This window comes from Siphateles boraxobius, unplaced genomic scaffold (assembly GCF_051911475.1).
Source record: "Siphateles boraxobius isolate OS27281-9 unplaced genomic scaffold, OSU_SipBor_1 53, whole genome shotgun sequence".
In the NCBI taxonomy this organism is placed as follows: domain Eukaryota; kingdom Metazoa; phylum Chordata; class Actinopteri; order Cypriniformes; family Leuciscidae; genus Siphateles; species Siphateles boraxobius.
The window spans coordinates 4592784-4617849 of NW_027509175.1; the positions used below are offsets into that span (position 1 = coordinate 4592784).

General features: G+C 39.3%; 1 protein-coding gene across 6 annotated transcripts in view; it reads left to right on the top strand.

Moving 5' to 3' along the window:
* The window catches only part of elf2b (E74-like factor 2b (ets domain transcription factor)), a 38184-nt gene extending 14519 nt beyond the window's left edge, over positions 1–23665 (top strand). For 2 of the 6 annotated variants that reach the window (XM_077205101.1, XM_077205105.1), the window contains exons 2-9: positions 3041–3161; positions 12015–12219; positions 18879–18992; positions 19103–19279; positions 19430–19510; positions 20177–20366; positions 20506–20859; positions 21970–23665. In XM_077205101.1, the coding sequence (XP_077061216.1) occupies positions 3087–3161; positions 12015–12219; positions 18879–18992; positions 19103–19279; positions 19430–19510; positions 20177–20366; positions 20506–20859; positions 21970–22630 (1857 nt within the window). In that variant the 5' untranslated portion in view covers positions 3041–3086 and the 3' untranslated portion in view covers positions 22631–23665. Of the gene's footprint in view, positions 1–386; positions 1502–3040; positions 3162–12014; positions 12220–15040; positions 15246–18878; positions 18993–19102; positions 19280–19429; positions 19511–20176; positions 20367–20505; positions 20860–21969 lie in introns of those variants that run through there. The other 4 variants (XM_077205102.1, XM_077205103.1, XM_077205104.1 and 1 more) reach the window with 4 other exon arrangements.
* Positions 23666–25066: the final 1401 nt, after the last annotated feature.

Sequence of the window (25066 nt, forward strand, 5' to 3'; positions counted from 1 at the left end):
AAATTTGTTGACTTTTGAAAAACTATTTTTTTGGTTTATTTATGGTTTTGAGGCACAGTTGTTTTTATTGTCTCTTCTCTTATAACAACAATCTTTTATTTCAATCCATGAAAATGCAGATCCTGTTGTACACAATAGTGAAGCACCTTTTAAAACGGTTGTTGCATTATTACCCTTCAGCAGATTTTGACTTAAGACTCTGAATATAATGCAGTCATACTTTTATAGGGCTTGAAGGCTCTTTGTCATTGTAGGCTTTTATTTTATGGTTAAGAGCAGCATAACCATGGTTTAAAATATCTCTTCTTGTATCCCATGGAAGAAGGCTATATGGCTACAGAGTTGAACTGAATCTAGTAAAAACAGAAGTGGGTTTTTGTCAGTTAGGTGACGTGTTTTGACAGAGGCGAGATTCTCATTGAGAAATAATTCGTTGCATCTGGAGGACTTTTGGGTGGAGGCTTGATTTTGGCATCCACTGCGTGTGTGTGTGTTTCTAAAGGTGGGACGTTGCATCACTGGAGAGTCTGTTGAGGACACAAAAGCAGCGTTGTGCCCTGGTCATGTGATGCCTGTTCGGAAAGCTCAGACCATGTGATCCTGCCTCACAGAATGCTGAGTCGAACTTACAAATGCTGCCTCACCCTTGAGATGTGAGCTTGACAGAGTGAACGACTGAGAAGAGAAAGATACAGCGCCATTAAAGAATGAAGACATAGAGGAACAGGTGTGAACAAGACGGGAAACGAAAGCAATAGTGTGCCAAATGCTACGGTGCAGACTACGTGCACTTCTCTGATTCGGTCCTTACTCAGTCTTTCCCTGATGGTGCTGTGGGGAATGTGGCTGTCTTCTGTTGAGTCAGTTTGTTGGAATGTGGAGATTTTGCAAGGACATGAAGCGATGCCTGAAGTGGACCAGGAACGTCTTAGAATGTGTCCTTGGAAATTGGGATACGTCTTGGAATGGAAAAGAAACGCTGTGGAATTCCATGGCTGCACCAGGAACAATAGGTTGGAAACAGATGAATTACCGCTTGAACTTCCTTGATGCTATCTAATAACACAGCTTGAGTTGAATTGAAACACCCTTCAAGTACACTCATTAAGCTATTCAGTCAGAAGATGATGAGTGATTGTAGGCATGCAGGAATTTGAAGTAATTTCTTTACATTTAATGAGCTTAAAGCAAAAGTTTTTCTTTAACAGCGGTTATGGGGAAAGCTCTAATGGGGAAGCTGAAAGAAACTTGTCATTTTGTGATTTGCGGATAACATGATCCAGATGCATCTGTGAGGAAGTGTGTCACGGTTAGTTACCACACCTCTTCGCCCCTGCGCAGACCTTGTGACTGTGTTGCTGTAGCAATTGAACAGGGAATTTATAAGATGACTTTAACAATCTTCAGTGTCTGTCATCACCATGGTGTTCGTTATTTACTCTTTGCGATAAATGAGAGGAAAAGCAAACATCCGTGGTGCCATGGAGACATGTTATACGGTGTAAGTTCAGTTCTTTCATTTACTCTGTCCGGCTCATATGAGTTTAGCAGGATTTTCATACTGTTCTTCTTCATAAAATGCAACTGAATGCAGACTAATTTGTTGGATCTCCAAAGGTGACGAAAAAGCGCCATAAAAGTAGCCCATGCGGCTTGCAACGCAATCGGTTACCACAACAGGCAACACGCATGCCATTATTTGAGTGTACATGAACATGAATGAGTTTTAAGAGCTGTGGGGAAGGGTACAGTTGTAAATAACTTAGATTTTTTTGTCTCGCACAAAGCTGTCCGATGACTCCAGAAGACTTATGTTGTGATGAAATGAAACATCTTGGCTAAAAACGTATAGGCTATTTGGGACAATTAAAATTTAATATTAGTCATTGATTTTGAAGCATTTGCTTAACATTTTTTAAGTGATTTGATTGTTTTTTTGTTTTGTTGCCATTATTTCTATGACAGCTATGCTCTGAGAATCTTTAATGTAATATTTTAAAAACTATGCAATGTATTATGCATATAATGACTTTTAAAAACTATTACTGATAGAGATTTGGCTTTTTTTTGACTGAATACTACTAGCGAATAGTAAACAGAATACTAACATTGATATTAATAAAAGTGGCTTTTGGCTAATATAAGCCTTGTGTACCCTGAAACGACAAGCTGTTCTTTGCCTTTTCACAAGACAAATGTTTAGTTTTTGTTTATTTCCTTTTGTATTGCATTTCAAATGCATTCTGCTGTTTCTTAATGTCAGTGTTTTTGTTCTCTTATGTTTAAAGTAATAGTTTCTATTCACATTTTCTCTTTCTGAAAACCGAAAATGGCATTTTAGTCTGATCATTTTCAGCAACTGGAATTTTAATGCATCGCTAGTCATATATGGAATACTTTTATGGTGCTTTTTCTGTCCTTTTTTGAGCTTTACAGCATTTGCCCCCTTTCACTTTTATTGCATTGAAAAGAATGGCGAGAACATTCTGCCTAATCTCAGCTTTTGTGTTTCTCGGATAAAATTAAGTCATACAGCCTTGGAAAAACATGAGGGCGAGTGAATAATCACAGAAGTATCCCTTTTATTTTCAATGGTCTGAGCATGTGCGTGCTGCTTTTTTATTGTGTCGCCCAATCACTTTAGCTGTCTGGAGCGTAGCAAAGTCACTCAATAATTCAGCTGCTAGACTGTCCCGCTGCCGTTTCTTGTTTCTCTCCCTTTCTTTTACGAAGGTGTATTGAGAAGGACTGGGAGAATTTTGCAGCTGTAATAGTTCTTTTCAGCTCCACAAATAAAAGCATGTTGTTTGTTGCCATGGCGTCAGTGTTTCACAGACAGGCTTCCTGTTTTGGTGTTCGGTTACTTAGCAAGAGTGTGTTTCCTGTTGAACCAGACTGACAGAACAGGAGAGTGGGTTGCTTGCGCTCTGTACATGAGGTTCATGAATGTTTGTGAAATATGGTTTATTTGGAGTGCCAATAATAATTTTATATTTTTTTCACTTTGTGTCTTTTGTCTTGTCCTGCTGTCCGGCTGCAGTCCTGGAGTTTGCCACTGGGGGTCAGCAGAGTGTGGGGCATGAGTCATGACATCTGTGGTGCTTGTAGACAGTGGAGGAGCAGTGGTGGAGTACGTCACTGCAGTGGACGACCATTTACCGGTAAGAATTTCACAACTACAAAACTTAAGCTTTTTTTAATTAAAAATCTAGTTTTTAATGTTGTTTATACGTCTATGTGGTGTTTGTAATATGCTTTAAGGCAAACCATGTGCAAATGTATTAATTAACACTAGGGGTGCGCCGATCCGATACTCAGTATCGGTATTGCTCCGATACTAGCAATATTTGCCGAATCGGGTATCGCCAGACGAGACCATCCAAATCCGATCCGATATTGTAGCCTACGAATGTTATTGTTATACAACACAAAAGGCACAAAAACATTATAAAGCACTATAATGTTTCCGTGTACTATATTCCAAGTTTTCTGAAGCCATTACATATAGTTTAATGTAGGGCTGCAACAACTAATCGATAAAATCGATTATAATCGATTATGAAAATCGTTGTCAACGAATGTCATTATCGATTAGTTGGTCTGCTTACGTCACGGGGAGCGTTTACTGGTACGCACACACACGCAAGGTCTCTCTCCCTCAGGCGCTCTGCCGAGCGCGCGCGCTACACGGTTTGGAGCAGTCTCTTCTGTCTCGCATGCGCGCTCTTGCTTGCGCGCTCTAGATTTCGGGAGTTTGAACTAATTCGCGGGCATCAGGGAGCCGCAATCAATTTGCGGGAGACTCCCGGGACTTCCGGGATCTTGGGATGTCTGTATTTTGTCTCGAGCATCAGGTTGCGCAATCAGTTCGCTCGCAACGTAAGTGATGGATTAAAATAGCGCTACCGCAGAAATAGGTTAAATTAAAACGGTCTTTACAAAGCGAAGCACTAAATATAAAGGCAGTTAATAACAGCAGCAGTAAAATATTGTTTTTTAGTCACTGTACTCAGTGGTTTTCAGCGAATGCTTGTGCACTAATGCATAATTTCTCCTGTCCTTTACTCAAGCCTGTTAGCTTGCTGGGTAACGTTACCTCCATTCCGTTCTCTTTTTATAGCATTTGTCTACTAAGTTTTAATTGTTTTTCAAACGCGATCTACTGCGGCTCTACATTCACACAATTGTTTTCAGTCTTTCTATATTTATTTAATCAATTTATCCTTATATTATTCTTTTATATATTATATATAATATATATTATATTCTTTATCCTTATATTCCTTATATATAATTAATTTTAAATAAAAATTAAATGAATTATATATTTTAGATGTTTTTAGTTTGTTTTTAGTTCAGATATTCACATCTGAACAACATGTCTGTGTAAATTTGTTTTAACAAAAATTGTGTTAAAACAATATGTTGGATATCATTTTTTTAACAATAATCATGTTTGTCAACTTGCCATCAGCAATTATCATTAAAAACAATGCAAATATTGATATTAGTAAAACTCAATGTGTGGCTTTTGCACTTTTTAAAGTACACTTTTACACATAAATACCCTGATTTACGGTTTTATTTAGTTATAATAAAAAAAAAAATCTAATTTAATTTCTATCCGATTAATCGATTAATTGAAAAAATAATCGTCCGATTAATCGAGTATCAAAATAATCGTTAGTTGCAGCCCTAGTTTAATGTGAGGTACAGATTTAAATCGTTAAATTAATCTTCACCTAAGTGCTTCCCTCCGCTGCGGATGTCAGTCATTCTCCATGCAGTACTCAAACAGCACTCGGGTAAAACAGTCAACATGATGAAACACTCTCCAAGATGAGTCAATGTTCCTATTATTATACTGTAGATATGTAGATAAAGGTCTATGGTTTGCATAAAAGGACTTTAACGTGCTGGAGTTTCACATGTTACTTTCTACCGGGTGTCTGTTAGATCACAACACAACTGATCAGTGCACACAACACTGGAGTAGAGAGTGATATAATTGCTCTTCACGCGCACATTAACTGAAATTTAAAACTGTTAAAAGGCTCAAACTAATGAATAAATAAAGAAATATATGTATATCTTACTTTTGTGCTTTGAGCTTTTCAATGCGACGCGTTACGCGCCGTGACTCCATGTTGCTTCGAGCGCATCGTTCTGCGCACGGGATGCGCATAAGTATTTCGTGCCGCTCTGAATTGGAGGCTTTCATATTACAATATTTTTGCGGAATGGCAGTTTATTGATAGCCTTAGTTATTCTGTCCAATCTATCATATGTTGCTGCTTCATTAAAAAGTTGCGCTTAAAATTTAAGAATAAATGTCTTTTAATTATACAGTACATATTTTGTCTGTATTGTTTTACAAAGTAAGGAAAATAATGTTTAAGTCAAGCTTTGATGCCTTTAACAAAATAATAATCCCAGTCTCTTCCCCACAGTGAGGCATACAGATACAGTTTATTAGGTAATTTGGCACTGTTTTTTTAATTGTTATTTTAGTATTGGATCGGATCGGTATCGGCCAATACTGAGTCCCAGGTATCGGAATCGGTATCGGAGGCAAAAAAGGTGGATCGTGCCACCCCTAATTAACACCAGTGCTGACATGTTTTTATATATTTCGTATACATATTTTCTCCTTAAAAACGCAGTTTACCAAAACGCAGTTAGAAACCGCCCTTGTTCTCTACATCACACACATGTTGTAACCAATCACGTCAACGTGTGGGCGGGCTTTAGCATATCATTAACTATTCTCTGAAGCAGGGGAGTCTCAAGAGAAGCCAGGTTATCATAGTATATTTTTCTGTTGATATGAAAACCTGGGTACATTTAGCAATATAGCGAGTGGATTATGTATATGGCGTATATTACGATGTTACGATGAACTATTGTTGTTGTTCAAAACGTTTCTAAGGATGCTGTTTTTTTGAGGGCAGCTGTCTGACTCTGAGACAGTGAACAAGAACGTGGTTTGTGTAACATTAGCAGCACATTATTAGCTGTTTGATAACATAGTCAAGCAAAAAGCTAATCATATCAATTACCGTTATGTGTCTGATACATAAAAGCGATACATAAAACGCATTACCACTCTGATAGATCTTGTTGACGAGCCTGTATAATTCACTTGCACACTTCTTCTGAATTAGTTTCTGGTTCAAACACATATGGCTGAATTAAACCAGTATTTCCACTTGCCATTGTGTAGCGTTTACTACAGTAAAGTTGACCAAGTGGATCTCTGAGCTGGTGTGAGTGAGTGGAGGCGGGTACTAATATGCGTATTCATGGATCTGACTAAATGACGTAAGGGTGTGGAGTTACATTTCAGCTATTTTAAGGCATGAAGAAAATATTTTCCCTGGGATTATTTTTTTAAATATGTCATTTTGGTGATCAAAGATGAGTTTAAAGGCATAAATTTTACCCCAGGGGGACTTAAAGTTGCTGCTAGCCCACTGGTCTGATGTATATTGCACTCAAATATTGCAATATGATTGGCTTGCATTACACGATTTGCAGGAATCAGGCTTGCGATAGTCTTGCCTATTTTTGTCTACTGGCAAGAAGTTTGTCAACTTTGTAGTTTATTATGTCAAGAACTGACCAGAGATCAGCCAATTCGATTAGAGTTTGCCAGCCCAGATGATCCGTGAGATGGAACAGTAATGGCTTACTGTACGTTCACACCGCCGCCGGCGAGAGCGGCAAAATACGCTCTCGCCGCTCTGCTAACGACGCCGTGCAAGATTCGTGGACGCTCTGATGCTCTGACGTAGATCGAATGCTTGATCTTTTTTTAAACTTCATTTAAAGCGGCCGCAAGCAAATAAGCATATTGATCAGTATTTGTGCAGACTGGCCACACGTACGGTATTGTCACGATGTGGGTTTGTGTCCTGTCATGTTCTTTGGTTCCCTGTCTTGTTCATTAGTTTTCCCAGGTGTTTCTGATTTTCCCACGCCCCCTTGTTATCCTGTTAGCTCGTTTGTCCCTGATTATTTAAGCCCTATGTTCCTGCCCTGTCTTTGTGAGTTGATGAATGTATGATAGATGTTAACGTTGGTTATTTCTGTATCCTTGAGTCCTGTTTCTGAGTCTTTGAATCCTGTTCCTCTCTAAGTTTGTTAATAAAGCCACACTGCGTCTGGATCCAGCCTCATCGCTATTTCTAAAGCACTACGTTACAGAACAACTCACCACGAAATGGATCCAGCAGTTGTCAGCAACCGGGCTCTGGGAGAATACCTGTCGACGTTATTGCAAGAGGGCCAGTCCGTCCAAAGGTACGCGAAGGATTTTCTGTCCATTTGCCATCTGGGAGCGCTAGATGAGATCCAGCTCATGGACCTGTTTTGGAACGGGCTGGATTATAAGATCGCTCGATGGATGCCGAGGGATCTTACTGAATGGACTCTTGACCGGTATATTGCTCAGGCTTGCTCCTTGGATGATCTCTTCTCGATTACGGGCTTGTTCTACTCGACACCTGCCGGGCTCTCGTCGCCTCTCGTAAGCCCAACCGAGGCCGCGCTTCACGTGAGCCTCGACGAGCATGCATTTCACGTGAGCCCCGACGAGCATGCATTTCACGTGAGCCCCGACGAGCATGCATTTCACGTGAGCCCCGACGAGCCCGCACTTCTCGTCTGCGCCGCCGAGTCAAGTGCCGCCGAGCCAGGTGCCGCCGAGCCAAGTGAGTCAAATGCCGCCGAGCCAAGTGAGTCAAATGCCGCCGAGCCAAGTGAGTCAAGTGCCGCCGAGTCTACCGAGTCAAGTGAGTCAACTGCCGAGTCAGGTGCCACCGAGTCAAGTGAGTCAAGTCCCGAGTCAAGTGAGTCAAGTCCCGAGTCAAGTGAGTCAAGTCCCGAGTCAAGTGAATCAAGTGCCGAGTCAAGTGAGTCAACTGCCGAGTCAAGTGCCGCCGATTCAAGTGAGTCAAGTGCCGCCGATTCAAGTGAGTCAAGTGCCGCCGATTCAAGTGAGTCAAGTGCCGCCGATTCAAGTGAGTCAAGTGCCGCCGATTCAAGTGAGTCAAGTGCAAGTGAGTCAAGTGCCGCCGAGTCAAGTGCCGCCGAGTCAAGTGAGTCAAGTGCAAGTGAGTCAAGTGCCGCCGAGTCAAGTGAGTCGAGTGCCGCCGAGTCAAGTGAGTCGAGTGCCGCCGAGTCAAGTGAGTCGAGTGCCGCCGAGTCAAGTGAGTCGAGTGCCGCCGAGTCAAGTGAGTCGAGTGCCGCCGAGTCAAGTGAGTCGAGTGCCGCCGAGTCAAGTGAGTCGAGTTCCAAGTCAAGTGAGTCGAGTTCCAAGTCAAGTGAGTCGAGTTCCAAGTCAAGTGAATCCAGGAGGATTCGTTTTGCTTGCCAGGCTCCGGAGGGCGTTCCCAGATGCCTCGCCCTGCCGGCCCCGCCTCTGCGCCTCGCCCTGCAGGCCCCGCCTCTGCGCCTCGCCCTGCCGGCCCCGCCTCTGCGCCTCGCCCTGCCTGCGCCCTTCAAGCTCCGGGAGGGCTTTCCTGAACCCGTGGATTTCCCCAAGTATTTTTTTGGGGGGGGCCAAGGGTCCGGTGAGGAGACCATGAGAGCTGCGCCACCATGGTCGTCTGCAGGGGCTTCACCTCCATGGCCGCCATCACGTCCTGCTCCGCCCTGGCCTTCGCCTCGTCCTGCTCCGCCCTGGCCTTCGCCTCCTCCTGCTCCGCCCTGGCCTTCGCCTCGTCCTGCTCCGCCCTGGCCTTCGGCCCAGTCTGGTCCGCCCACGCTCTGCGGCCCAGGCCCGCCTTGCCTAGGTCCAGGTCCCGTTCCCCTGCATGGGCCCGGCCCCCCATCCCTCCCCCAAGACCGCCCTCCTGGACTTTTTTTTTTTTTTTGGGCTTCAGGAGCCGCCCTTAAGGGGGGGGTTATGTCACGATGTGGGTTTGTGTCCTGTCATGTTCTTTGGTTCCCTGTCTTGTTCATTAGTTTTCCCAGGTGTTTCTGATTTTCCCACGCCCCCTTGTTATCCTGTTAGCTCGTTTGTCCCTGATTATTTAAGCCCTATGTTCCTGCCCTGTCTTTGTGAGTTGTTGAATGTATGATAGATGTTAACGTTGGTTATTTCTGTATCCTTGAGTCCTGTTTCTGAGTCTTTGAATCCTGTTCCTGTCTAAGTTTGTTAATAAAGCCACACTGCGTCTGGATCCAGCCTCATCGCTATTTCTAAAGCACTACGTTACAGGTATAAGTTAACCTAATAATATATTTTAAATGTGAAAGTAAGAAAATTACAGATGGAAAGAGATTAACAATTATATTTACTTTGCAAACGAAATAAATAAATTCAATTTGTGTGGTGTGGCTTTTGTGTTTATTTTCAACTACGAGTCTAATTTCAATATGCAGTTTATAGGACGTTTACTAGACTTGGCCTTTAATTAACATTAACATTGATTCGTGTGCAGTCTACATTACAATAACTGTCCTGGTTGTAGCCTTAATGCAATTGGTCAAATCAGTGTTGTTTTCAGCAAATGAATTGCATTCCTGCTATAAAACAAGCGTTCTAGCGCGAAAATGTTGCCTATAATAGTGTTGCGTGGCTTTTTCTTACCAAACTCACAACATTATTATGGATGATTAAGTTGTTGCGTTTGGTGTGGCGTTAACTTCTCCTCCATTTTGCTTGGGAACTAATGTGGTCGGAACCAATGTTACCTGGCCTGCGTTCTCTGGAATCATCTCAAAGGGAGCACTTCTACATTCCGATTGGTTGCCACCGAACCGCGTCATAGCGCATTACCATAAAGTTGACCTGATTTCAACTCTCCTCGCCACTCTCACCGTCCAAGACGCGCCGCGCCGCCTTCGCTGGAGCTCGCCGCCGGCTCTCATTGAAAATGAATGACTTCCGGCCACTTTGACCGGTGTGTCAACGCACAGTTATGCTGAGAGTAGGGTGCTCTTTTTTTGAGGCACAAGCAAGAACATTTAAATTTCTGGAGTACACCAGGTTACTCAGCCTTCCTTAGTGAACAGTTACAACACTGATGTGCACTAACAATGTAAATAGTCAAGTCAATTTTGATTTCATGTGGACTTTAAATGTTTTTAAAAAAGCAAATTTTTGGTCAGGCCAACTTTTCCTGTAAAACAGCAGTTTTTGGTCAGAATTTAAGCTGCACAGTGGATCAAATGTGATGCCAAAAGTAAAAATTCTGTCTACGCAGTACGCAAGACTATGTTTGTGACATCCCCTGAATACTGGCTTATGATGTTTATTTTCCAGTATATGTTAAGGAATTTTTTACACCAATCATGATAACTATAATTATATCGTTTTAATAATCATTCTAAATTGGGAAGCTATAACAACACAGAAACAATATCATTGGAATCTCTTCCAGAAATGTTTTTTCCAGCTGATAAAGATCAGTCAGAATCCACCTGACTTTAAAGAGATTGAGCATTTAAAGCAGCAGATCGTCCGTTTGTGTGGATGACAATCATGTTAATATATAGTGGTCAGGTGTCAAGTAACGAAGTACAAATACTTCGTTACCTTAAGTAGAAATTTTGGGTATCTATGCTTTTCTAGAGAAATTTTTACTACTTTTAATTTTTACTAATTCTCCATTCATTTTCACGCAATTATGTGTACTTTCTACTCCTTACCTTTTAAAAATAGCCTCGTTACTCCTATTTCATTTCGGGTTGTTTTCATTTCGGCTTGTTTTCATTCCGGCTTGTCATCGTTAAAAAAAACAACAACAGGTCCACAGAGTTCGAAGTGTTTGTTACATCTTATTAAATGTGACATTGTTGCCATTAGCTATAGAATTGAGCATAGCAGGAAGGTATCAATCAGGATAATGATTTTTATTTTTTTATTAATCACTTGGATTAATCATTCATTTTGACAGCACTATTGTTTATTGTATATAGACAACCATACAAGGTTAATTGTTACTAAGCCTGCCCTGGGTACACCAATTTTCTTGTCCGTTGCACTCACTGATTCCTGCAGCTAAGCTTGGATGTACATTTACATTCCAATAAAGGTTATTGATAACATGCCTATGAAGTTTGACTTTTTGCAACATTACAATACTTATAGGAAAGTAGTCATCATATGTTCCTGTAACAATGTTCAGGGAAGAAGGAGGCGGGAACTGGCGAACAATCAAAATAAACTTTATTTAAAATAAAACAAACAAACTAAAATACCGCCAGCAGCCCCTCGCGGACGACTGCAGGCTACCGAAAATAAACATAACGGCCAGCAGCCCCTCGCGGACGACTGCTGGCTAAAATAAAACACAAAAACCAAAACTCAACTAAAACACAGGCCTGTTCCTCTCTCGATCATCAACGTCGTCGCTCCCCCTTTATGCTTCCGCTCCTCCGTGAGAGATGCGAGACCGGTGTGCTTCACAGGTGCTGCTCATTAGCAATCGCACCACCGGCCTCGCGCCGTTCTCTCACGTCCCTCGGCCGTCCTGTTCGCCACAGTTCCGTTCCATGAAACAAATGTTAATGCTCAGTAGTACACACACACACACACACACACACACACACACACACACACACACACACACACACACACACATATATATATACACACAAAAAATATCAACTGATGAGAATTATATGATAATTATAAATATGCCAAATATATATATATATATATATATATATATATATATATATATATATATATATTGTGTGTGTGTGCGCGCATATATATATATATGTATATATATATATATATATATATATATATATATATATATATCTCAATATAAAAAAATCAATATCGATCCGATCGTCCACTACTAATAGTAACCATCTTTATAGTTATCTTTCTTAGTGTGAACGAACCTTTAAAGTTTTGTAGAACTCAAAAATCTCGTTCATTATAACGCAGTAAAACTTTACAGCAACTCTTGAAATCTATATCTGTTAGAATTAATGTTAGAAATGTTTAGTTTTCTGGTTTCTTGTTGATCATGACACCTCTGTTCTCTGTCTAGGAGGAGGGTGTATATGAGGTTGAGGGAGAGATGGAGGGAGAGGTGGAAGGAGAGGAGGAGTACCCTGCGGTGATCGTGGAGCCAGTGCCTGGTGTGCGGTTGGAGCAGGGCTTCGCTGCTCAGGTGCTGGTGTACGATGATGAGACTTACCTAATGCAGGGAGTGGCTGAGGAGCAGGAGGTGGAGACTGAGGTGCTGGAGACAGGTGAGAACACTGTTCCAAACTTAACCATTCCCACTCAACCTATGAGCAGGAAATTCAAAGATATACACAATCTTTAATGAATGCACTCTAAACATAAATGTTAATAGATAGGGCTACAGTGTTGTTCTGTAAAATTATTATCAATTATAATTAATAAATACTTTTTATTTTGCAGGATTGCAATTTAAAACAGTATTGTATTTCTTTATTCATTGAATTTTTGTCATGATACTAGAATAAAAATAATTTATAATTATAATAAAATATTTATTTATTGTTATATAATTGTAATAATATATTCATAATTTGTCATAAATGTATAATAATAATAATAATAATGTATTAATCATTTATAAATCTATTATGATTATGTAGTCTATTAAATGGGGGGGGGGGGAATGTTTTTCCTCTTTTTTGTCCGTGACTGATCGCATGCATGTAAAAAAGACCTTTTTTAAAATATATATTCTAGTTATTGAAATGCATTCAATACAAAAGCACTTTCGTGTCTGTTCATGATTTGTCATAAGTCAACTTCTAGCTGTTCAAATCATGAATGAAATCCCCATTAAATGGCAGATAAAGAACTTTTAAATGCTCTCTGTTCTAGTGATTGCATGGTAAAATATTTTGAATCTTGTGATATCCAGCAGTTGGTGTTGGCAGTGAGACTTGTGAAGCCACTGTTTGTAAAACATCTGACTGCGTATCCAGCATTATGCATTTGTAAACCTTAATCGCTCAAACAATATACTTCATGGTGGACACTGATGCACATTAAATGCTGGAGTCTCAGGCATGAGGAGAGATTTGACTATTACAGTTGAACATTGCTCTCTTATGTCTGTTATGTCAGTGATTAGGTATCCTGTTTTTTGGTGCATGCAGACTCTGGTTTGTTATTATATGTAGTATATGGAATGCCACTGTGGAGGTTAAAGGATTAGTTCACTTTTTTAAAAAACGTTTGCTGATAATTTACTCACCCCCATGTCATCCAAGGTGTCCATGTCTTTCTTTCTTCAGTCGAAAAGAAATTAAGGATTTTGATGAAAACATTCTAGGATTTTTCTCCATATAATGGACTTCACTGGGTACCAAACGGTCCAAGGTCCAAATTACAGTTTAAGTGCAGCTTCAAAGGGCTTTAAACGACACCAGACGATGCATAAGGGTCTTATCTTGCGAAACGATCGGTCATTTCAAAAATAAACAATAATAAATAAATAAAAAGTTTAAGTTTTATAAGCACAAATGCTTGCCTTGCTCTGTTCTGTGATGCACGTTCGTGACTCTCCTGTTCGAACTCGCTCATCAAAATGAACAAATCTTTTTTCGAGTCATTTCGTTCATTCAATGAACGAAATGAATCGAAAAAAGATTTGTTCATTTTGATGAACGAGTTTGAACAGGAGAGTCCTTGGACCCTTATGCATCCTCTGGTGTCGTTTAAAGCCATTTGAAGCTGCACTGAAACTGTCATTTGGACCTTGGACCGTTTGGTACCCCATGAAGTCCATTATATGGAGAAAAATCCTAGAATGTTTCAATCAAAAACCTTAATTTCTTTTCGACTGAAGAAAGAAAGACATGGACATCTTGGATGACAGGGGGTGAGTAAATTATCAGCAAAATTTTTTTAAAAAGTGAACTAATCCTTTAACCACATAAGCATGATTCTGCTAAAAAATCATCCTTGTGGCTCACAGATAGCTTTCTTGTATTAGTTAGTTACTAGCAGTCAAACAGGGCTACGCTTATATTTTTACAAGTGTTACAAGTATTTTTTAGTGATCTAGCAGAGATTGGCACTTTAAAGAGAGAGTTCACCCAAAAGGAAAAGTCAACATTTGTTCACCCTCATGTTGTCCAACCCTAAGTGATTAATTTGTTCATGGATTACAAAAGGAGACCCTAAGCTGAATGTTAAGAACTGACAGCCTCATTCACTTTTATTGTATGGGAAAAAAAGCAATGGAAGTGAATGATGTCTGAGTCTTCCTAGCATCTAATATGGTGTTCCTCTGAGGATGTAAGCAACACTTGTTTGGAGCAACATGAGGTTGAGTAAATCATGTATAAAATCGTGTTTTATTTAGATTTGTTGCCAAGGCCCTGTCAGTGATGGGTCTCTACTGGCCTCTTGTGGACATTCTCTGAAGTTCGGTGAAGAAAATGGTCATTCATCGCATTATAATACTTATTGCAAGTATTATACTAACACTGTTAGTAATACTGATGTCAATACTTAAGTCACTTAACGATTTATAATTCTTATAATGTCACGTGACATAATAAAACTCCTATAATATTCGTTCAGAGGTATTTCGGAGACATTGATATAACAGTTGAAAGTGCGAAACATTTTTAAAAAAATGACCTTCGTCTAGATTATAAAATACAAAATGCCATACAAACAATAATATAGAAAAAGAAACACAGTTATGTCATATTCGTGTCTGTTCGGAACAATTATTTTCAGTGATTTATAGATGTTTCAGATACCTAAAGATCACAGTTCAGAGTGCTTAAAATACAACAGTAAGATGTTTAACAACATTTTATAAAGAATGTCTCTCTAGATAAGAATAAAATACAAAGTACGACGCTAAAATGATATGGAAGTGGAAACGCCTACTGTCATATAACTGTTATTTTCACGGATTTCATTCACTTTGTGGAGAATGTTATATTTATTGCATTATTAAATACGTATGTGCGTTATTTTAATATTTAAAAGATTTTTTTGTAAACGAATAACGTTACTTGCTAAATATTTCTCTCCGCTGTTGACGTAAATCGGACGTAATGCAGAGCGCGCGGAGGATTTCCTGTGTTTGGCGCGGAAGGATCTGTAAGCTCTGTTGAGTTTGTGGAGATTTCCTGTGGAGGCGGAGTGATCTGCGAGTCGTGCGTCTCTAAACGCTTTCAATGCGAGTCAATGTGAATCTGCACCTCTGGACGAAACATGGCGACGTCGCTGCATGAGGGACCTGCTAACCAGCTCGATCTACTTATCCGAGCAGGTAAAAAGACCAAAGCGCGTGTTCTTCCTCGCCAGCGTGGGTTAGTTTGTGGTGCAGCAGAGCAGCGCTCGCGCCACAGCGCTGAGATCCGCGAAGTTGGGCTCTAAAGTAATGGAGGGCATTTCAGGAAGTGATCACCTTGGTTGGCAACCTGCATGGCGTTGCCTAATTTTTTTGTCTGCTTTCTTGGAGTGTTGAAAAGTAGCGTGAAGGTGTGCATGCTGTGTTATGCGTGATCAGCGTGCACAGTGTTCGGTTTGCACGGCGCTGAGGGCGTTATTAATGTGGTGTGTGTTAAAATAACGGGTTTCTCTGGAGGTGGTGCGCTGCTCTGAAACCAGGAAGTGGGAGATATGTTGTCTTTCCTACGTCTTTGCCACGCTGTCTGGAGTCGGAAGGGCACTGTTTTATTTTTAACTCTGAAATACAGCCTACTAAATGTGAACTCTAGTGAAATCTGTTGATTTAATTGTATTCTTTATAAAATAGTACCTGAGAGCTTTACGTTTGACTATTGGTTTATTTTAATGCCTCATCTTCAAAGGAAATGTGGTATATTAACGACATACACGCGGAGCAACTACATTACAACTACGTTTTAATTTCTTTATAATGTTAAGATGTGTGCAAAAATATAGTATTTTAGTAATAAAATACATGTTCGCTTCACGACACATAATATGTCCCGTTATCTAAACGTGGTCGCTCAATTTAGCGCTGAATGTTAATCTCCGTTAGCAACATTTAACGCTTTATTATTTCTTTAAACCCCACATTGTTTTTTCTGACCTGCAATGTGTTGCTGTAAAACTGTCGAGTGACTATTTTGACTACTTTTAATGTGTGGATGTTTAGATTTTAGAGCTAATTTGATGGCGGAAGCATTGTTATTCCACTGGGCTGTCTAAATGTTGAGTGACAGCACTTGTCGTCCAATAGTATTCGCACCGCGTTCGAAATCCTACACTGGACCAATCGTCTTGTCTGTTTCTTGGGACGTTGATTAGAAAGTCGCCCAATCAGATTCGGGGCGGGGATTGAGTGGCAGGAAGCTCGCAGAGCGTCTTCAGAAAGAACTGGAGGGAAAGCTCTGACGACTGTAAACACGGAAGTGAGGAGGGACAGCACTACTTTCTTGTGGACCGCTATTTTAGTGACAGACAAAATAGTACCACAATGTTAAGTCTCCTGTCTCAGTTGTTCAGCTGAATCATTACTACTATTAATGATTTATTGTTTATAATTATATATGAATGTTAACAATGACGTGACTGCTATTTAACTGCTGTTGTAGTATTTTAGGTTTAAGTGCATCTGCATTCCTTGCTCATATTGACAAAGCATGTGTTGTATTTTCTGCTTATTTTTAAGAGATTTTAGTGTTGCTTTGACTGCAGTTTTTTTCTTCTTCCAGATTTGGGTTTTACAGATCAAATGTACCCTTTTGTCTTAATGGGGTAGTTAACTCAAAAATAAAAATGTTCAAGAATTCTTAACTCTTTTACCAGTAAATAATATAGGTTTGGAAATAACATCATTTATTTTTTGCATGAACTAACCTTTTTAAATGTTCAAAAATGTATGAATACCTATTGTAAAAAAACACAAAAACAGCCTTTTTACAGGTATTACTTTATAACTTTTTAAATTGTATTTATTGTTTAAAAGCAGTCTTATTCTCTTAGGTTTGAAGTGTTGGCAGCCATATGGATATTCAGTATTTTCTGTTAATAACTACACATTTGTGTCCTGTCTCCAAGGGCAGATCTGTCTGAATACAGGAAGTAAATGTATGCCGGGTCACCCATTCTAGAGGACACTGTGTGTATGTGTTTATGACTGGGACTGCCTAAAGATAGCCCCCGTGAGCAACAACAGACCAACATAGCCAAACATGGGCAGGGTCAGGTTTTAATGGGACTTGAGTGACGGCTTGAAAAGACGGGCACAGGTGCTAGTTGCTCTGGATGTTAACGTAGAAGAGAAATGAGGCTAGAGGTTCAGTCCTATATATGCATGAACTGCTTGTCTGAGATCAGTCTCTGCACCTGTTTCTTAAACAGCCAGCCAGGATGTCCGAGGAAGTGACTTGTCAGTTAGCAGATTTTTTTTTAATCTAAACTGTCTTAGAAAACACTAATTGGGTTTTGAGTAGACTGATCGCAGGTACGACTCCTGTGGATCTATTTAGGTCCAAAGGCAGGATCTCAAGAACTCTACAGTTGCACTTTTGCTTTAATAGGTCCTACAGGACTTACACTATGTCCTCTCAGACCCATTTTTGTTGGTTATATTAAGTGATTTTAAACACTCATTCTCAGAGTGCTTAACTTGCATTGTCTTATAGCTCTCTTTGAAAGTAAATGGCTTTCAATCACTTTGTCTCTACGAATGATAGGTGTTAACTGTCAGGTAGTTTATTTGTCAGTCAGTAGTTTAAAGCTCATAAGTACCATATTAAAGTGTCAATCACATACTTAATAAAGTCTCCATATTAAGTGTATGTCATTCAATTAACTTATACAACCATAAATACTTTTAAAAAAAAAACAATAGTTTACATATATTTTCTGTTTTTGATTTATAATTGTTGCTAGATATGACTTTGAGTAACCATGAACACACAAGTTTTCCACCCAATAGCACCCTCTATTGAGAGTTAAGTGTACAAATATTACATTTGAATCATGAAGATTATTTTGTACCTGCGGTCATCATTGTATTGCTTTTATTAATTACATTACTGTCCAAAGTTTTAAGGTCAGTAAGACTTTTTTTTTAGAGAGAGAGAAATTATTACTTTTATTTAGCAAGGACACATTTAATTGATTGATATTGACAGTGAATACGTTTATAATGTTACAAAAGATTTCTGTTTTAATAAATGCTATTTGTTTAAACTTTCTATTCTTCAAAGAATCCTGAAAAAACATCAGTTTCCACTAAAAATATTAAGCAGCACAACCGTTTTCAACATTAATCATATTAATAATTAGAAATGTTTCTTGAGGAGTAAATCAATATGTTAGAATGATTACTAAAGGATCATGTGACACTGAAGACTGGGGTAAGGATGCTGAAAATTCATCTTTGGATCAGGAATAAATTACATTTTAAAATATATTCGAATAGTAAACGGGTATTTTAATTTGTATTAATATTTCCACAATATGTGTGTATTTTTGATCAAATAATTGCAACATTGGTGAGCAAAAGAGAATTTTTTCAAAAACATTTAAAAAGATCTTATCGTCCCCAATCTTTTGAATTGTAGTGTATATGTCAACATAACTGACAGATCAAAATCAAATGATTAACCATAAGAAACTGTACAACTGAGAATGTAATAAAGTAAAGCTGTTTGTCACAATATTAACCTGTAAGTTGTATTAAACAGATTGTTCAAGGTGTTTTTTAAACATTTTTATGTGTATATATATATATATATATATATATATATATATATATATATATATATATGGTATACTTTTATATGCTGGTGTAGACATTCTGCTATTAAATAATGCTGTATAAATGTAATGATACTTTTTAAAATTGTAATGTGCACCCAAGAATTTTACAAACCAAGTTCACAGGAATATGAAGTGTTTGTGTGTGTTTTGTCTGTTGCAGTGGAAGCATCAGTTCATGGCTCTAGTGTGCACTGCTCTGATAAAACCATTGAGGCTGCTGAAGCTCTTCTACACATGGACTCTCCCTCCAGCTTGCGTGGTGACCGGAGCCCAGGTGAACAGTGCTTTCTCATCCCCCTTCAGTTATAGCGTTCACATCGCTGTAGTCAGCCATACAGTGAGAAAAACATCATTTCTATAATGATTTGTTTTTCTGTTGTGCAGAGGTGTTTGTGCCTCCATGTATGAACACTTCAGAGTTCCTGCATGCGGCTATGCGACCTGACGTGCTGACGGAGACGGTGGTGGAGGTCAGCACAGAGGACTCCGAGCCCATGGAAGTTGTTACAGTTTTTCAGGAACCTGAGATGCTGGAGACGGAGCCAAGCAAGAGAAGAAAATGTGAGAACACACGAATATTACCAAACTGATTTTTTATTTTTTTGTCTGTGTGTGAAGGATGTCTGAAGTTTTTTCTGTATATATATATATAAATAAACTTTATTTTTTAACAAGCTTTTTAACTATTGTTTGTGTGTTTCATTCTTTTAGCTGGGCGGAAACCCAAACCCCATCACATTTCAAACGGATCTCCAGATCTGGGCATCAAGAAAAAGTCTAGGGAAGGGAAAGGTAAATCCTATACATTGTTATTTGCATATGATATGGGTGAAGAAACATCTGGGCCCCATTTCACTCAAATAATATATCAAAAGTACAAACCAAAACGGAATAAAGTAAATTTGCATAAAATTATGTGACTTTAATGTGATCTCATTCTCATATGAGTTATTGTTGTACTTTGTGTACATCATGATAGTATTCATTGTTACTGAATTAAAATTTTCATTACTTTAGAAACACTAAACAATTTGTACAATATATCATTTGTTGTTATCATATACAAGTAGGATTAATGAAGTAATGATGCTGAAAATTCAGCTTTGCCAACACAGAAATACATTAAAATAGAAAACATTGATTTAAAATTGTACAAATATTTCACACCATTTCTCTTTTGACTTTTGAATACTGACCCTGGTAACATTACATATATATACACATATGTATATGTATATAATGAGCAGTATTGAATATGTAGTGTATATAGTAAATTACTATATGATTGTGAAATGTTTGACATGTTCTTCACATGATTTGTAAGATCTATCCTAATATTATTTATTTCATTTAAATCGAATCAGTTATCAGTTGTGTTTTGCTAGTGTCAGTGGCTGTTAATTATCTAATATTGTTTAGATTATGTGGATCTTATGCTATTGTTGTGTTTTCTTACAGGAAGTACATACCTGTGGGAGTTCCTGTTGGACCTGCTGCAGGATAAGAACACCTGTCCCAGGTACATAAAGTGGACACAGAGGGAGAAAGGCATCTTCAAGCTGGTGGACTCTAAAGCTGTGTCAAAGCTCTGGGGCAAACACAAGAACAAACCAGACATGAACTATGAAACCATGGGCAGAGCACTCAGGTGAGAGAGAACCTTGTGTGTGCAAACATCGTAAGATATTGAAGACATTTCAAATGGCTGGAATCACATTTTGACCAATTGGCATCCATAACTGGAACTATATTATTGTATATTTAATTGATGTTTCTTTCTCTCTCAGGTATTACTATCAGAGAGGTATCTTGGCTAAAGTAGAGGGTCAGAGGTTGGTCTACCAGTTTAAGGAAATGCCTAAAGACATTGTCATCATCGATGACGATAAGTGCGACCCTGGCGATGACATAATCGGAGAGAAGGCCTATGAACGCGTTCCTCCCTCATCTGACACTCTATTGACGTCTGAGCTCTCCAAAACGCCTGCCATCTTGAGAGGGGGCGGTAGGACTATAGTCCACCCAGGCTCCCCGAAATCTAAAGCTGCACTCACTGCAACTCCCCTTCAGCGCATCGTAACGGTCTCCACGACAACAGATCCGTCCCATGCCACCATTATTTCCAATGCCAACGCACCCAGGTAACCAGACGTAAAGGGTTCCTGTTATGATTTTTGTAAATTTTACCTATCGTTTGTTGTGTAATGTGCATGTAAACAAACTGCAAAATTACAAAGTTCAATGTCTAGAGCAAAGGAAGTTAATTTCAGAAACTTGCCTGAAATGCTTTGTGTTGTCCTGCCATTATTAGCTACATCACTGTTACACATTTGCGTAATGGCCGCCCATTGGCTGCTTTTACTAACCATCAAAGAACAATTGTGTAAGTGATTTCACTGTGTTAAGGAGATGCTGATCTTCATTAGCCTGGTAATACCAAACTCTGCTACTTCGCTTTGCTTCGTAGACAGAGTCTGGAATGGCATAATTGAAAAGTGTTTTCTTTCTCGCGGGGGGCGCTTGTCTGAAGTATAAAATCATTGGTTACCCGTAAGCCAATCACATAACACAATCACCTCTCTCGCCATTTTAAAAGTCACCTCCATTCAAAATGTTTAACAAACACTCTTCTTGTTCGGGCTTCAGTTTGCAAATGCCGGGAATATTCTCCACAACAGAGCGAATTGCATCCTGTGTCTCCATATACGCGGTCGTTTTCGATTTCCCTAACCTAAAATACAATCTTAAACTCCGCGCTTAGTGTTTACGTCACGGCTCTCAGCCCGCCCTCTGTTCGTTGATTGGCCGGCTGTTTTCAGGCCGGAGGAAAACTGAGAGATAGGTCGCTATCTCAGACTGAGTACAGAAGCGAACTGAAATTGAGCGGAAGTACGAAGTCTGACGTAGTCAGGCTAGATTTTCATTGCGAGGGCAAAAAAAACAATTTTTAACTTCCAATAGTTACGGCTTGGTTACAGAAATTATACTGTTTAGCTGACCAATCAAATCAGTATGGGCTTTTTCCCTGAAAAGTGAGCTTTAAAGAGACTGTAACTAAAACAGAGTGTTTCAGGCAGAGGGTTAAAAAAGGTGCTACAGCGAAGAAAATAATAAACAAAAAATTGTTTTAATCATGTAAATGAATTCTAGCTTACCCCAGAAATAAAATAACAAACTTGTAAATGAGTATAGTGTGGGCACTTTAATTTTCTGTGACAAATTATTGTTTTAAAACATCATCTTGTGTCCAGGACTGTGCGGGTTGCTATGCAAGTGCCGGTCGTTATGACAAACTCCTTGGGACAGAAGATATCCACAGTGGCCGTGCAGTCAGCAAACCCTTCGCTCTTCACCACAGCGCCCACCAATACTGGCTCAGCGACTGGCATGAACGCACCTAAAGTCCTAATCCAGACCATGCCAACGATGGTGCCCGCCACAGCAGAGAATGGTGACCGGATCACGGTTCAGCTTGCCAAGATAATCACCATCCCCGCATCGCAGCTCACGCAGTGCCAGCTTCAGGCCAAACCGGGCAGCCCCACAGGCATCAATCTGATGGGCGTCCGAGCCCTCACGCCCGTGTCTGTGGCGCAGGGGACGCAGGTGGTCAGACTGGCAGTTCCTGCCCAGCAGAGTCCGGCTCAGGCGAAGACACAGGTTCCAGTTTCAATCCAGACGCAATCTCGAGTCCCAATCTCCGTCCAGACGGCGTGTACTCCGGCACAGAGTCCGGTGTCAGTCCCAGTTCAGATCCAGATTCAGCAGAGCCAGCTCTCTCCAAAAGCAATTAGCGCAGAGTCCAAACCCGACAGCACTTCCCCAGACCAGCCTGAGCAGGACAGTCCCACACAGGCAGCAGCAGAGGTGGTAGAGGAAGGTCCAAAACCACAGTTCGCAGCAGAGAGCTGAAGAGTGATGCGTTTTGTCAGTCGTGAACTCTATAATAAATGAAATTATGATCCCCAGATACTATTCATTCACATTCTGGGAAATCAAACTGGAGTTGTACAGTTTCAAGTTCAAGTGTGGTTTCATTTGGTATATTCTAAGCAGGCAAATACTCCAGCCTTTATCAGCGCCCCGTTTCTCACACCGTGTGAATCAAACCTGGATGTCCGTCATTTCAATTATGATTTGTTAAAGGGACCAATGTAAAGAACACTACAGTTCTCCACTTAAAAAAAACCAAACTATTTTGACACTAATAACAGCTAAGCAGAACACTAAGGAGCGAGTAGTTGTAGTCAAGTATGTGAACTTTTGAGGGAGGATAAATTCAGCTTTTTATAACTTGTATAAAGATTTTTTTTTAACATTAAAATCGCAAGACAAAACCAGCAGTTTCTTTCGACGATCACTGTGAGTCCACGCTTCTGCCCGTGTCGATTCTCCATCCACTTCTACTAAGAGAAGAAATGAACTTTGTATATAGGAATTATACAGTTTACTGAATTTATAAACAATGCAGCCTTAGAAGTTTTTTTTTCTTCATTTTTTTTAAAACAAGCTTAAGCTTTTGTGTTACGCTCATGTTTTGTTGTTGTTGTTTGTTGTTTTTTCATCACACATTGTACCAAGCACAGTATTATTGGCAAACAAACTGCAAAGCATTTTTGCATTCCCATTTCAATTTGGATTGAAAAAAAAGGCCATACTATTTGGGTGTAATCAAATCTGGGTCCAAATCCTGGAACAATGGCAATTTGTCAACACAAAAGAAAAAAGGTCAATCGGCACATGCATCTTAAATACCAATACATTTCTTACGCATTTGTTTTCTTTTGCTTTTTATTACTAGTCCTTAAAGAGGGAGAGCAAGATGTTTGTTCAGAATAATCTAGTTTGTATATTCAACATTTGAAGTATATTCTATTTTGTTGTACTCTTGTTTCAAAGTGTACTCAAGTAGGTTTTACTTAAATATAAAAATATTCCTGAATTTGAGTGGTGGTGTTTTTGTCTGTTTTGTTTTTTTGCATGGTTTTGGGTCACCTTTTCACTTTCTCAGAAAAATGTCAGTTTTGACCGAATTTAAGCTTCGGGTGCATTGAAATGTTTTGCTTTTGCAGCCTGACCATATGCAACACCAGACCGGATATGATGTAATCGAATCAAAACTAGTGAAATACAAAGTGGGAATTACCCACTGAAGTCCCGTAAAATTATATTCTTTGACCTGTATTTCTGTAAAATAGACGGTTATGAATAATTATGTCCCGAATTTATAAATTTGATTAGCCCTAAAAAAACTGTTTTTCATTCAGATCCATTGGTGGTCATTTGTTTTACATTCATTATTCATTTTACACGAGTGAATAAGTGGAGGGTAACAACAAATTTAAAGTTCCGTGTCACTACCACTAGGGGCTAAAATTAGAAATGATGTCTTTAGGAGACTAAAATCTGACTTTAATTAGAAATAGCCAATATAAACTGCAGAATATTTACAACTAGAAAAAAACATAATTTGTTACCCACTGATAATAAAAATGCAGACACAAAATTCTTAATGTCAAGCTGAGCCAAAGTAACAAAGCAAACCGAAACAAGAAAATGACCTAAAACACCGGACAGAAGACCTAGACTAAACATGTCCAGACCCACTGAATGCTTTCCAAGCCTGATGGTCCTGGCTAAAACAAGACAAGTTAGGCCACAACTGCACTGAATACGAGGTACAAATAGATTTACATTTCACTTCATACACTAACATTAGTAGTACAATCTTTTTTTGCACACCAGCAAACTGGATTTCAATGGAAATCTACAATCATTAAGTTCTTGTGCTAAAGTCCACAACAAGAAGTTGTATTTCTTGGCTCTGTGCATGCAGTTATAAATTCTGTCACTAGGGGGTAGTGTGCTTTCTAGATATCTTCTACTACACATTTGCTGGGTGAACTGGTGCCACACAAGAGGCTCTACACCAGAATCTCTCAATCAATACGTGTCAAGGCATCCAAGGTTATAGGGTTATAGGTAACAATAATAAATGTAAAAAAAAAACAGCCTATATTGAGCCCCTATTTAAAGTGGCCATATTGCGGTGCCCCCCGGAACGAGAAGGGGAATCTCCTCAACCACCACCAATGTGCACATCCAACCTGGATAATGCGACGGCCGCCATTGTATATGGGCACAATTTGGAGACATACAAAATAGAATTTTAGTTGGTTTCTATTTTTTATGTAATGTAATGTTTATTTATCCAGGAAATGTGACAGCATTAAGTGTAACTGCGACATAAATTGACATGATTAATAAAAGACTGCCTCCTCATTTCAGAACACCACTGAATATACTTTTAAAGTATATATATATATATATATATATATATAAAAATCC